This window comes from Stenella coeruleoalba (genome assembly GCF_951394435.1).
Source record: "Stenella coeruleoalba genome assembly, chromosome: 11".
Taxonomy (NCBI): domain Eukaryota; kingdom Metazoa; phylum Chordata; class Mammalia; order Artiodactyla; family Delphinidae; genus Stenella; species Stenella coeruleoalba.
Genome location: NC_137157.1, coordinates 51461023 through 51475393, shown reverse-complemented (window position 1 = coordinate 51475393; position 14371 = coordinate 51461023). Strand labels below are relative to the sequence as shown.

The window sequence follows — 14371 nt, the reverse complement described above, 5'->3', positions numbered from 1 at the left end:
AGATATATGCCCAGGAGTGGGATTGCTGAATCATATGGTAACTCCATTTTTAGTTTTTTAAGGTTTTCCATAGTGGCTGCACCAGTTTATTGAATACATTCCCAACTGGTAGCACTTTTATTTGCAACATTTTCACACCTTTCGAAAGTCTTCACTAAGGGATATTTAACACATCCTAGTTAGAGAAGACTTTTTGAAAGAATTGACAACTAAGCTGGGAGCTGACATAAATAGGAGTGCTGCAGGCTCTGACAACAAAGCGTAGTGTGACATGGCTGGAGTAGAGGCAGAACTGGGAGGGAGAGATGAGGCTGGAGAGCTAGGACAGAGTCAGGGAAAGAATATCTTCTGTTTTTTTGTGATACTGCAAAGTTTTAACTTCCACTCAATTGCAACCAACTTTATTTTCATAAAATAACACATGCAAAGACCACTCCATACAACACTCAGAAAACTAAAGCAGCACCTTTATTTTATACACACAAACAGTATAAAATGTTTATGTAAGAGCTGTGTTTGTTTACAATATATTATATTGCTTCAAGCCAATGCCGAAAGTTCATACATTATATTCCCTATTTTATTGTGTTTACAATATATTATATCGTTTAATGCCACTACCACAGTGTTGTTTCTTTCTCTCTCTCTTTTTTTTTTTTCAATACTGAATTCTCTGGAATCATGGTAAGGTCAAAATGTATTGTGAGTTTAGAAATAAGGGGAATTTAAAAAATGTGACAAATGTCTAAATACATGACAATATAATTTGAAATGCTATAACTTCTGCACTTTTATAACTGCTTCATCCAGACCCTTGTGATTAATGCATTTTTGTTCCATTTATCTTCTCTAATGTTGCCCAGCCCCTCGACATCATGAATGCATTGTACTTTTGGAAATTATCTGCCAACTACACACTGAAAAGACAAAAATTTAACCTGAACAACTTACATAACATAAAATCGGTCCCAAAGCACTGAAACAAGAAAATCTATACCATTACGCTACAGATGTACTTAGAAAACTTAAAAGGCAGAGTAAATATCAGCTTGGTGATTTATAATGAAGCTAATAAAATTCAGGCCAGTATTCTTAACTGTAATGAACATTATTTGAACATTCAACACATGAAAGGTTAACAAAGGCTATGAACTTGGTGTAACTTAAAACGTTTCAGATGCCGGAGTTCACCAGATGTAATTGGATTCAGGTGGGTCCTGCCGTTCCTCGGCCTTTTTAAGTGAAGGCGTGTGCTGCCTGAGCCCGGCGCCTGCTGGCCTCAGGGCATGCGTGAGGCTGGCTCCGTACCCTGCAAAATTATTCACAGCTTAAAAGAAAAGAAACTACAAAAACAGGCTCTTCAGATTCATTATTAATCATTCAAATGAAATCCATTTTCCCTTTTCAACCCAGAGTGAAAGACCACAGCAATCACAAAAAGCTACCTGAATGAAGAGATGTTACAGGTTCAAGATCTCTGTTGAAAGAAACCCATTTTACTAACTCCGTCAAATCTGGCTTCCACTGAATCTCTGATTCACTATGTATTTTGGCCATGCAGATACTCTTGATGCAAACTTTGGATGAATGTGATTGAATGGAAGGATGTTCTCCACCCAAGAGTTGGTAAGGATCTAGCACTGAGGTCTCAATAGCAGGGATGCTTCTGCAGAGGACTTGGTCATTGATCCTTTCACTGCCTTGTAAAACCAGACTCCATTACGTTGATCTAGTTCAATGTAATAACCCCCATTCTTCATATAGATCACATGATTAGGCGTGGCTATTGCATTTACACAAAATAGGAATTTTATAAGAATTAAGGACTCCAGTACACATGTTAGAGAAAGGTTATGATTTGAACTGACTCCTTATCAATGGGGATTTGTGAGTTTCGGTGAAGGTGGGCATCTATCGATAGCATTTCCAGCTCATTATAAGTGGAGTGTAACACTGAGTTACACAACTTGAAGCCTCTTTTCTTATTACTTGTGAACTTCTGGAGATGCTTCTGGGCACTGACTCACTTCTACTGCTTTCCTAAAACTGATCCAAAACAGCAATCACACTTTAAAAATCTGCCTCCATCTTCCTGTGCATTAGAGTCAAGTTTGGCATTTCATTTGTTCCTTGTGGTTTTTTCTAAAATTTATTTTAATTAATTAACTAATTAGGCTGTGCTGGGTCTTCATTGCTGTGCACGGGCTTTCTCTAGTTGCGGTGAGCGGGGGCTACTCTTGGTTGCACACAGGCCTCTCATTGCGGTGGCTTCTCTTGTTGCAGAGCACGGGCTCTAGGTGCATGGGCTTCAGTAGTTGTGGCACGTGGGCTCAGTAGTTGTGGCTCGCAGGCTCTAGAGCGCAGGCTCAGTAGTTGTGGCGCACGGGCTTAGTTGCTCTGCAGCACATGGGATCTTCCCGGACCAGGGCTCAAACCCGTGTCCCCTGTACTAGCAGGCGGATTCTTAACCACTGCGCCACCAGGGACGTCCCTTCCTTGTGGTTTTTAAATGCAAGCATGGGGGGGACTTCCCTGGTGGTCCAGTGGCTAAGACTCCACACTCCCAATGCAGGGGCCCAGGTTCGATCCCTGGCCAGGGAACTAGATCCCACATGCTGCAAAGAAGACCTGGTGCAGCCAAATAAATAAATAAATGCAAGCATGCCATTAAGTAACCACTGAGAACAGAATACTTTGTTCCTGAATGTGTCTCTTTGAATTGTCGGTATGCAGGCTAGTAGCTCATGGCGCAGCCAAAACAATGAGCCAACAATTCGCTGGAGTAAATCCCTACCCTGCTGCTCACCCCGCAACCCATGAAGCCCACACCTCCCTGGTGAGGGGAGCCTAAGCTGGGGAGTCTGTCTCCAGTATCCTCCTCCCAAGCAGGAATGTCTGGGTGCCTGGGACCTCTCAGCATGTCACCCTGCTGGGGGTCTGTTCTTAGCAGAACTCTGTGCCTCAGGGCTTCCTTGTCCCCTCCCGTTAATCAACATAAACCTCATTCTTTCAGCCTGATTCTCTCAGCCAATGTACAGAATGGCTGGGTGGCCTCTCCTAGAAAACACGTTTGCATTTGAATCAAACACCAAGGCATCTTCTTGACATGCAGTGCCTGGATCTGAAGGAGCAATGGATGACAAAAGCTTTCAGCAAGTGGGAGTGCTATTTGGTGGCTGGCAGACCTGTCAGAATTGCTCATCTAAACTACATGCATGAGGGCCCCTAACTTGCCTTCTTCCTAGAAGAGCGACCGGGTGTAACAGCAGGAACAGTGCCTCTTGTACTCCCCTCCCATCATCGTTGGTGGTCACCAGGCCCCAAATGCGAGTCCCAGAAGACCTTTGTAATTGAGTCCTGGGACGTATGATCTCACTTCAGGTCATCCCTAGGCCCAAGGACTTCTGGAAACTTACTCTGATTTGGGGACAAACTGCACAGTTTGTATCCTGAGTTAAAGGTGGCGTAAAGGGTTTGGTTTAACTCTTTTCCAAAACGGCTCCAGAAATGGTTAGTTTTCTATAGGTCTTTTACTCCCACGAAGGTCCCCCCCCACCCAGTATGTCCTAACAGGGATACCATTCAATCATTCCCACCTCGGTAAAGGAACGCTTTTCCAGAGGAGCTCCACTTCTTGTTAAGCTATGCCCACCTGAAGCCAATTCAGTCTACCATCCAGCCAATTCGGTGGGTGCAAAAGACTCAAATCAATGGCTTAGCCTAGACCAGACACCGGTATACTTTAAAATAAACAAATAAACGTGTATACCTACACATAAATGGTATATGTACATATCAGAATAATATAATGTGATTTATAAAATATGCACGAAAATTAGAAATTAGAGATTGAGATATATAACTATATATACATATAAAATTTATACATAAATGTAATAAAAGGATATAAAAAATGTTTTCAAACTATATTTTCCCTCAGCACCCAGCTGATCATTCCACACTCACTGGGCTACATGCATCACCCTTTGGAGACCACTGATTTAGAAAAACATCTGATGTGAAAGGGATCTGTTCAATTTGTGTACATTATTTTGGAGACACAACCTGGATGTCTGTTAATCAAGGGAGCTGTATGACTGAATGAAGCCTTTCTTTCCTCGAAGGAAAGTGGCCAGTGGGCCCATACTCAGGAGACTGAGTTCAAGCTGCAGGATGAACCTGCAGAAACTGCATTATTTATTTCCTTCACTTGCTGATTGTCCCTCCCTCTTGAACCTGGGTGCTACCAGGAAGGGCCTTTTCTGTCTGTTCACGGGTATGTCTCCAGTGCCTGGATTCATGCCTAGCATATCAATCAAAACGGAATGACTGAATTTAGCAACTTTCATTTTGTGTATAAAATAGGTCAGTGGTTTAACTTAGCCTATAGCTAGTTCATTTTTGGTACTCAATAAATTTGGAAAAACACAACTCCATGATAACATCTCTCCCGTACTTCACAGACCTTTACCGTCCCACAAAAGAACCCATTTAAAGCATACCATAACCAATACAGTTAAAAGATTTTACAGAGCAGAACTCTTCACGTTCTATATGCTGACTGATCAATCCTGAATGATAAAATCAGAACCATGTAGATACCGATCTACATTTGATTTAAAATCTTACTTATTTCTATCACAGTTAACATACCATATTACCAAATCACCACGTAGTACTAATTCAGCCTGGAAGATATTTGTGGTGTTATTGTACAGTGATGCTTTCTTTCCTCTTTATACTCTAAAGCTTAGGCTCTACAGTTTAGAGAGTACCGGGTGGGGCGGGGTGTGGCATGCAGAGAAGCACGGGGGAGAATAGGCAGCGGAGGAGAAGTTGCTTTCCTGAAAAGGAAAGCAGGGCTGAGTTAGGCTTGTCCATCCGCCTTTGGAGCCAGGAAACAGACATGCAAAAGGCTGGCTCCCCAGACGGCTCGCACTCACTTTTATTGCAGTGTCTTCCATGCCAGCCTTCCTGACATTGGCATTTGTTGGGTTCGTGGCAGGTTCCGTGTGTACCGCAGCCAGGCTCGCAGACAGCTAGAGTCAAAGGAGACAGAATGTTTCCTGAGCTTTCATTTGTCAACAGAATTACGCAGCTGCTTTTCCTGCACTTCTTTAGAATGTGTTAGTTTTGGCTTCATCCCTTAATTTTTCTTTCTTTCTTTCTTTCTAAGTCAATCTCCAGCTAGAAGTCAGTTTTGGACTTTTTGAAACAGTCCTGAGAGTAATCTTAAACTAGACTTGGTGCTTCTCATTCACAATAGATGCTCAGGAGGACTTTGAAACTGCTGGGCGATGGAAGTTCATCTTCCTTAAGAAAACTCCTGAGTTAAAAAGTTTGGTTGTGTGTGCGACTGTGTCTAAGGTTTTTTTACGTGCATGGATTTCATACAACGTCTTTGGTCCACTTCAAGGAAACATACGTCAGTGAAGAAAGGTTAACTGTGATGCCCAAGCGACATGCAGTAGGTACAGAAGTCATGAAGAGAGGAGAGACTCCTACTAGTTTAATTATTGTGTAACACAAGATCGACTATGTGTTCGGGGTACTTACGCTTTGAACAGAGGTCTCCTTGGTAACCTTTGGAGCACTTGCATTTACTTTTGCCAATGCATTTACCTCCATTTCGACAGGGCTGCGGGCATTTGCCTGAAATAGAGAAGAATGCAAATAAGCAAGGAACTCTGTGCTTCATTCAGAGGCAATTACATTTTTTCCAGAGGAACTGCAAGGCTTTGAGAGGATCAGGCCTTTTAAGCAGCAGTTATTTCCACTTATTTCTGATCTACCCTGGCTTTGTTACCGTTTGAGTCTCGTTTCTGGAACAAACAGGCTAGTCTTCTTACTTACGATTCTGGATACGTATCTTCTACAATGAAGATGTTCAAATGTATTTATATTACTTTAAAAAAAAAGAATAATGTTTTAACTGATTCATAAACGCTTGTAATTTAAGGTATACTAAAAATGAAGATAGGAATGACGCCCTAACTGATCTTTTCTGAGTTCTGATTTTTCTATGTCACTTTTTCTGAAAGCAGGCCTATACCTGGACATGATGACTTCTGTCTTAGCCTCGGATTCTCCAGAAAGCAGGGCCTGCGTGCAGAGTTTATTTGGGAAGTGGTCCTAGGGGTCAGGAATGGGGGGTGGGGAGAGTAAAACGGCGAAGGAGGGAAAGCCAACGCAAAAGCATAATATGTTTGTGGGTTGGTCATCACTATGGGCAACTGGGCTCTATCCTGCAGCATCTTTCTGAGGAGCCAGGTAGACTGACTGCACCTTCAAGGTGACTGAAGGAAGGAAGAGGGCAGCATTTATCCATCTGTACTTGTCTCCCACTGATCAAAGGTCACCCCATGGAATAACTTGCTGCGTTCCCATTCTGTGACTGTGTGAGTGCAGATTCTATTTTTTTTTTTAGTACTCAGGAGTCTCTGGGTGGAAAGCAAGAGAAGTGTGACACAGCTAAGGTGCAGTTAGGCTATGTCTGTGCAAAACAGGTCATAGCAGTGGCTGGAGTGAAAGGCTGGCTGAGAAGGATATGAGGTGGGGCACAAAAGGGGCCTGATTCCACACCTGTGCATTTTTCTGGAATGTCTTAGATCCTAATGATACATCATTCTTTCTTTTATCTCTGTGCCAAATGAGTATTGCTAGTCTTTTCACAGATCTTTGAATCACAGGATTTTAGAGCTGGAATAGGGCCTTAGATGTAAGAATTATATAATATTCTTCTTTTCTCTTACTTTTGAAGCTATTTATTCTCCCTCTGCAATCTAGAATTTGCCATCCTAAGGGTGAAGTTTTTTTCCAGGCAAACATTATGCTTGACAAACATAGAGTGAATCCCATATGAAAGTAATTTTGCTAAAAACACTTTCTTCTCTTTTTATTTCTCCCAAAATGACTTTCTTCATATATAAATCAACCAAAGCAGCATTTAGTCATTGTGGAGATAATAGAGACATAATATTGAGATGTTAGAATCTCTCAAGAACCTGGAATGCCATTAGACCTGTAGGTTCTTCTGATGCAGGGATGTTCTAGAAACATGTATTAAAACAATCTTAATATTAGAATGCCACCTTTTTACTGACCATTAAAAATCCAAAAGTATACTTTTTGATAGGTTTGGACACAAATAATAGCATTTACTATTTGGTCAAGATCCCAACTCTAATTTAAGGAAAGGAATACCTAATTCTGAATTTCCATTTGCATCAAAGAAACATCTGTCCCCATCATATGCACAAAATTGGATCATATCACAGTACTCTGCAATGCACTGGGTTTTTTCAAGTAAGCAAGATGTGGGACAATAACTATATGGCAGAGAAGATGGAGGAGTTATTGTGAAATACTTGGTGAGCCCAAGTTTCCCCATATTCTATGAAATGTGAACTTGGTATCCAGGGACAATGCAGAGAATGATTGATGGAGAGAATCTTTTCAGTGACTCCAAGGACCTTTTTGTTTTCTTGGCAAGAGGGAAGTGAGGACCCTTAGGATCACTGCAGCCAGGAAGGAGGAGGACGTTCTCTCCCAGTTATCTCACCACAGAAATATGATTGCCGGTGATGGTTAGAAGGCCATTCCTAGATCAAACCTCATGGAGCCAAAACATCATGAAGAGATGATTGTTTAAAATTACAAATTCTGTAAGTGTCTGTAACATTGACTTCCTTTTCCTGAAAATATTTTGCAACCAATCTATCCACTGGACAGTGGTAAACTGAGTCAACTTGAGCGATTACACATTTTTACCCAAATGAGACTAAATATTGCCTGAAGACAAACAGATTTGACTAATTCTAAACAATTTGAATTTTAACTCTAACCAGTGAGAACAGTGAGATAAGGTATTGACAAAATAAAGATATTAAACTTCCTCTGCCCATCAGATTGTGAGGTAACTTAAATTTGTGACTATCCTTCACATAGAGAAAAAGATAAAAATAGTTTACAATAAGCGCCAATAACTGTCATCTCTGGGTCTTAGAATTATGAGTGATTTTTAATTATTTTATCCAATATTCTAATTTTTTATGGAGAGCATTTTATACAGATAAGTTTTATAATAATAAGAACCCATTAAGGTATTAAGAAAACATTTATAGTACAGTATAAATAATTTGGCCTTTTTAACTGACGGCTCATTAAAGATTCTTGTAAAGTCTGTGAACCTTAAAGAACAAGATAAACATAGGTACATACATCTAGATACTTCTAACCATGGTCTTATTTGTTAAACTGTAAGTATATCTCACAGCCAAGTCAGAATGAAGTTTGAGAAGATATCAATTCTGATAGAGGCCAGGAGAAATGAAAATATAAATAGCATCAGAATACATATTTCATTAAAAAAACAGACAATAACAAGTGCTGGTAAGGATATGGAGAAATTGGAAGCTTTGTACATTGCTGGTGGGAATGTAAAATGGTACAGCCACTTTGGAAAACAGTTCAGCAGTTCCTCAAAAAATTAAAGAGTTAACATGTGGTCTAGCAGTTTTACTCCTAGGTATGTACCCAAGAGAACTGAAAATATGTTCACACAAAAACTTGTACACAAATGTTTGTAGCAGCACTATTATTCGTTGAGTCCTAAAGTGGGAACAGCCCAAATGCCCATCAACTGATGAATGGATAAACAAAATGTGGTTGGTATATCCACACAATGCAATGTTATTTAGCAAGTAAAAGGAAGTAATGATATATGCTACAACGTAGGTGAACCTCGAAAACGTGGTAAGTGAAAGAAGTCAGACATAAAAGGCCATATATTGGATGATTCTATTTATATGAAATGTCTAGAATAGGCAAATCTAAAGAGACAGGAAGTGGATTAGTGGATTCCAGGGGCTTGGGGAGAGGCAATGAGGAGTGACTGCCGATCGGTACAGGGTTTCTCTGGGGGATGATGACATGTTCTGGAATTAGAGAGAAGAGATGCTGCACAATTTCGTGACTATATTCAATTATATACTTTAAAATGGTGAATTTTACGGTATGTGAGTTGTATCTCAATTTAAAGATAGGATACATAATTCAACTTTTTGTCTCTATTACACTAGAGGCACTTTTCAACTCAAGACCCATTTAAATTTTTTCCTGGTAATTTGGTTCCTGTAATAGAAACAAAAAATTTCCTAAAAGGATTTGAGTATAACTTGTGATGGGGATAATCAGGAGCTTTCAAAAGGCCCACATTTTTGGTGCAGTTAAAAAAAAAAAAAGAATAGAAAACAGTTTCTGTCAATGGAAAGGTCATAAACCTAAGGGCATGAAACAGATATCTACATGAAGAGAAATGAACCCATGAACGAAGATTCATAAACATGAACCAACTAAATATGCGAAGTTTGAGAGTAAGTATGGGAAGAAAAGTGAGGGGAGTGAGCTCAGAGATATCTTTATCAGGGCAGGAAGAGCAGAAACCACATCCTGACGATTAATTACATTACATGTCCTATGGAAACCGTAGAGGTACTTCATTTGAACTCTATAAAAAACCGTCACTTCAGCTACTACTTATTAAACTACAAAAACCCACAAATAAATTAGAAGTTGAAAGTTAAAATAGGAAGTCAGTATTATTGAATTCTGAACCCAGTACAACTTCAGAAACTACGGCTGTACCAAACACAGTGGGTGTTTTATGGATACAATACAGCTGGAGGTGAAAATGCCACATTCCAGAACTTCCAGAAAGGCGGGGACACAGCCCCTTTAGCAGATGTGCTCACTCACACTCCTTTTGTGCCTTCCTGAGCGGGGCTTCGGTGGTATCTGTCTTCTGGGGCATAGAGTAATTGAGAGTGGGGCTGGCTCATTTCTGAGTTGAGCAGAGAGCTTTCAGTGATGTGACTGGGAGGTGACAGGGCCAGGGCAAGCGGTTTGGTATCCTGATTCCCAAAACAATGATTACCTACCACATTCCACCGTTACATTTTTTTCTTTGTACCAAAGCGTGACAAACGTCTAGTGAAGGCATAATGTGCACTGATTTTAAGTTTATGGCTCAACTCTTTCTTTTTTTTTTTTTTTTTACATAAATACTCATGAGACACTTCCTCAATCAAGATATAGAGCATTTCTGGCACCCCATAAAGTTCCTCTGTGCCCCCCAATCACTATTCTTGTTTCTGTGATCATCCATTACTTCTGCCTGTTCTTGAACTTCATAAAAATGGCAGCATGCACTTTCTTGTGTCTAGCTTTTACTTAGCATAACATCTGTGCAATTCATTCATGTTGTTGCGTGTGCTATTAGGTTTTTGTCTGTTTTTATTGCTCTGCACCTTTTTTCCCCATCTTTTTTCTTGAGTGAGTCTATCCTTTTCTCTGAGATAAGTCACGAGGCTCCGTCTGGTTAGGAAATGTGGCAGTGAGTGCCAGAGGAGAAACTCTATATGCCTGCAGGTAGGTGAACAAATTCCAGCTGTCCTAAAGCTCTGATCTACATTTCCAGGCTGAAACTATGGGCTCTGCACAATGATAAGGGGATAAAAATCACTAGCAAGAGACAACGCAACATGGTGAATAACTCGAACCCAGATAACTGAGTCAGAGAGCATTGGCTCTGAGTCACCTGTGCTGAGCTATGTCACTCTTTGCCCACCTTTAGCCAAAACAGATGGCAGCTCAATCTAGTAAAAAGAAACCACTGGCCTGAGTCCTTAGACAAGGTATTCATTGTCTCTGGGCTTCAGATTCCTCATCAATAAAACGAAGGGGTTAGATGGAGCTTCTAAGTTTCCCCCCCGAAAAAAGACAATGCAGGTCAATACTCACTTATTTCACACTGTTCCCCCTCAAGTCCTGGAGGGCAAATACACTTTCCAGGGTAGAAACAGGTCCCTCCGTTAAAGCAGGTGGCTGAGCAGTTTGCTGTTAGGATGAAAACAGGGTATTGCATTAGATAGTAGCTTAAATCTAACAACAGCAACATTTCATTAAGGCTAAGTGATTCTTCTTAGGCATCTGCTACTTGCCCATTTACTTATTTAACAAAACAAGCCACTTTACACATACAGGACTTGTAAGCAATTGCTTGACCATTTGCAGATTCCAGCAACACACACATTACATAGGGCCTACCTCTAGGGGTTTACTTCTTAGTGAAAAAAGGCATCATGTGTAAAAAAAAAAAAAAAAAAAATCTTTTTTATTTTCTTATAAATATCTATGCTCTTAAAGGAGAAGAACTCTATGAACCCAAGAAAATATTTTTTAAGATGAGGGAAGAGTAAAAGGAGAAAACTTTCTTTGGAATAGACAAAAGGGAGAGAAGTCATAAGTACTGGGATCAGAAAAAGGAGAAAGCAACTTCTTTTCTGAATAAGAGGAACAGAGATGCATCTTATATAACAGGAATTTTTTAAAAATAGACTTTTTTGACATTTGCAGGAAGGAGTAATTATATTTAGGAAAAGACAGACGGTTGCCCCTTGCGGGTCCCACAGGCAGGGAAGTGGTGGCAGTATGAGCTGGAGGGATGAAGAATGTGGGTATATTATTGTGGGAGTCCAATTAACTATATTTTCCAGGTAATAATCATACCGTTTGTGATTCATACTAAACCCTCTCTCTTAGAGTCAGCTTCTGAAATGTCACTGCTCACTGGCACCTAAAATAGAGGGAGGACAGAAATGGGGACGGGGGAGAGCAAATATCTAAAAATAGACAAGTTGGCTCATTCTGTAAAGGAGATGAAAATAAGAACTCGATTCTCAGCTATTCCAGTTTTATGGCCTATTTGTTCTTGTCCTATATAAAACAGGCCAGAGTTGGCTATAGATGAACGAAAGCTGGAATAAGCTTTCAGTAAGAAAATCAGAAAGGAAATCCAAAAGTTCTAAGTGTATGCTTTCTTTGTGGAAAAGAAGTCCAGCTGGAATATTCTATGAATATCATGCTTCTTAAATGATAAAGCTTTTTGTTAAAAATCAGAAGTACCTCTCAGCTTAAGGCCATGCTGTACTTGCTTTGGCAAAATCAAGCCTCCTGATGTAGAGGGGAGCAAAAGCTTTGGGGTACAGAATTTAGGAGTTAGGAGAATCAGCTCTTGGACTTCCTCTTTGCTACTTGCTGCTAGTATTGTTAGGGCTGGACAGTTGTTTTTTTTTTAATTGTGGAATGTTTCACGAATATGCATGTCATCCTTATGCAGGGGCCATGCTAACCTTCTCTGTATCATTCCGTATCATTCCAATCTTAGTATATGTGCTGCTGAAGCGAGCACAAGACAGTTGTTTTTGTGAGCGTGTCCTGTTTCTCCTGGGGATAATGAGAAGAGATGAGAAAACATCAGGACCTGTGTCCACTTGGCTGGAGCCCTCTGGGCACTGTCCCGTACTAATGTGTAGAATGCAATGAACCTGGGAGTATAATCAAAAGTTACAGAATATGACAAAGCTGATTACTGAATTTGGCCACACCCTTAGTATTTGCATAATACTTTACCACCTGGAGCTCCGGACGCACAGGCTCAATGGCCATGGCTCACGGGCCCAGCCGCTCCGCAGCATGTGGGATCTTCCTGGACCGGGGCATGAACCCATGTCCCCTGCATCAGCAGGTGGACTCTCAACCACTGCGCCACCAGGGAAGCCCATGCCATGATTCTTGACTCAGAAAATGAGCCAGAGACACCAAGTAACTTTCACTGGGGCTGAGGGTTTGCTAGGCCAGTGTTTGACTACTCAACTGTTAAAGTTTGCAACAGATGTCCCAAGAGCCAATAAAAGTTAATCTTTAGTGTTTCTTCAAATATGTAGGGCTAAGGTCTAGCTCCGTTCCAGTAATTAAACCATTTTTCAGAAGCTCTATACTCCCTCCTGGTTAATAAATGCATCTTTTTGTTGAGGGAGTAAAAAACATTAGTTTTTAATGTTCCCAGATCTCTGGGGAAACCAAGTGGAATTTCAACAGACTTTCCAAAAGAATAAAAAAAAGTTACTGGAGTCTAACAAGTAAGAAAATCTTTCATCTGAAAGGTAAAGTATTACAAATGTAGAAGAAACCGGAATACACATAGATCTTTCCCTTCAACAGGGACCATGCAGCATTTGTGACACCCTAGCGTAAGAAAAACATTACAATTGACAGTCCACTGTGCAAATACACCAATAACAGCCTCATCTACTCACAAACGGTCTTTCTAAACCTGATAATACATTCATTCTTCATCCAAATCTCTGAAGGCTTTGCTCTATTTCCTAATAGTTTTGAGATAATATGAGTTTAATTCTGCTTCAAGAATGAACTTCTGCCCAGGTTTGAAGTAGCAGAGATGCTGAAGGCTACATTCAGACAAAGGCAAAGAAGCTTCACAAGAAAGAGTTTTATTCACTGGCTGTTATTATGAGTGTCATTAGTGCTTAATCTTTATGAACATAAAATTTTAAAATTATTTTCACTCCAATGCTATAGTTTTAGAAGATCACTTACGACTAAAAGGTAGAGATGCTCTCACACGTGATCTCATTTAGCATAGAGGTGGGGGGACCAGGGGTCAATGGCTTAATTTCCAGTTTAGAGTTGGGAAAAGCATTCGCCCACAGAGATGAGGTTTTCTGCCCAGAAGCGGTCACTGGTAGAAGAACTAAGATGTGAAACAGGTAGCCTGAGTGGCAACATGGTACAGTGGAGGGTGTGAATTTCGGCCAAGCTTCTCAAGCTCTATAAACCCCATTTTGCTTAGCTGAGATTGAGATGGAGGATGCTTTACATATCTCAAAAGATCGTTGAGAGTAAAGTCAGGTAATTGTATGAAGGTACTTTGTATATCATAAAATAACAGACAACCATAAATGACTATTCTGACTCATATTAAGGGCTCTTTCCTTTAGCTTTTCCTTCTTTTTTTAAAAGCTGCTCAATCTTAACTGGTGCTATCTGCATTATCACTAAAGAGACACTTCTCTAAAATAACACATCATTTTATTTTGAGGCAAGTAGTTATTTAAAAGAAACAGTGCCCTACTCATGCAATTAGCATTTTGGACACAAGGATAATTTCATTAAATACATACACTTTAAGGATATAATTTAATTTCTTTCCATAAAAGATGTGAACTGGGCAAAATAGGTAGGTGTCCTGTAAAGAGTATGAATCATTCGGTACTATTTTAGAGCCACATTTGAATCTACTTTTGGAGAGTAAAATCCGGCTATGATGCAGCATCATAGGAAGGAGGATCCTGATCTCCCAGGGATGTGATATGTGAGCACAGAATTAAATTCGGGATCAGTGAACTTCTAGGTCAGGCAATTCGGAAAAGACTGTTTGATTTCAGTCTTTGAAGCTCACCCATAAAACTAATTTGGGACATACCAAAACCCCAATGGGGAAGGAGAAGTT

General features: G+C 40.2%; 1 protein-coding gene across 2 annotated transcripts in view; it reads right to left on the bottom strand.

Annotated features, from left to right (window-relative positions):
• Positions 1-467: 467 nt before the first annotated feature.
• Positions 468-14371, bottom strand: part of WIF1 (WNT inhibitory factor 1) — an 86534-nt gene continuing 72630 nt past the window's right edge. For both annotated transcript variants that reach the window (XM_079937839.1, XM_079937840.1), the window contains 4 exons: positions 10801-10896; positions 5557-5652; positions 4944-5039; positions 468-1309 (listed from right to left, as the gene is read on the bottom strand). In XM_079937839.1, the coding sequence (XP_079793965.1) occupies positions 1188-1309; positions 4944-5039; positions 5557-5652; positions 10801-10896 (410 nt within the window). In that variant the 3' untranslated portion in view covers positions 468-1187. The remainder of the gene's footprint in view (positions 1310-4943; positions 5040-5556; positions 5653-10800; positions 10897-14371) is intronic.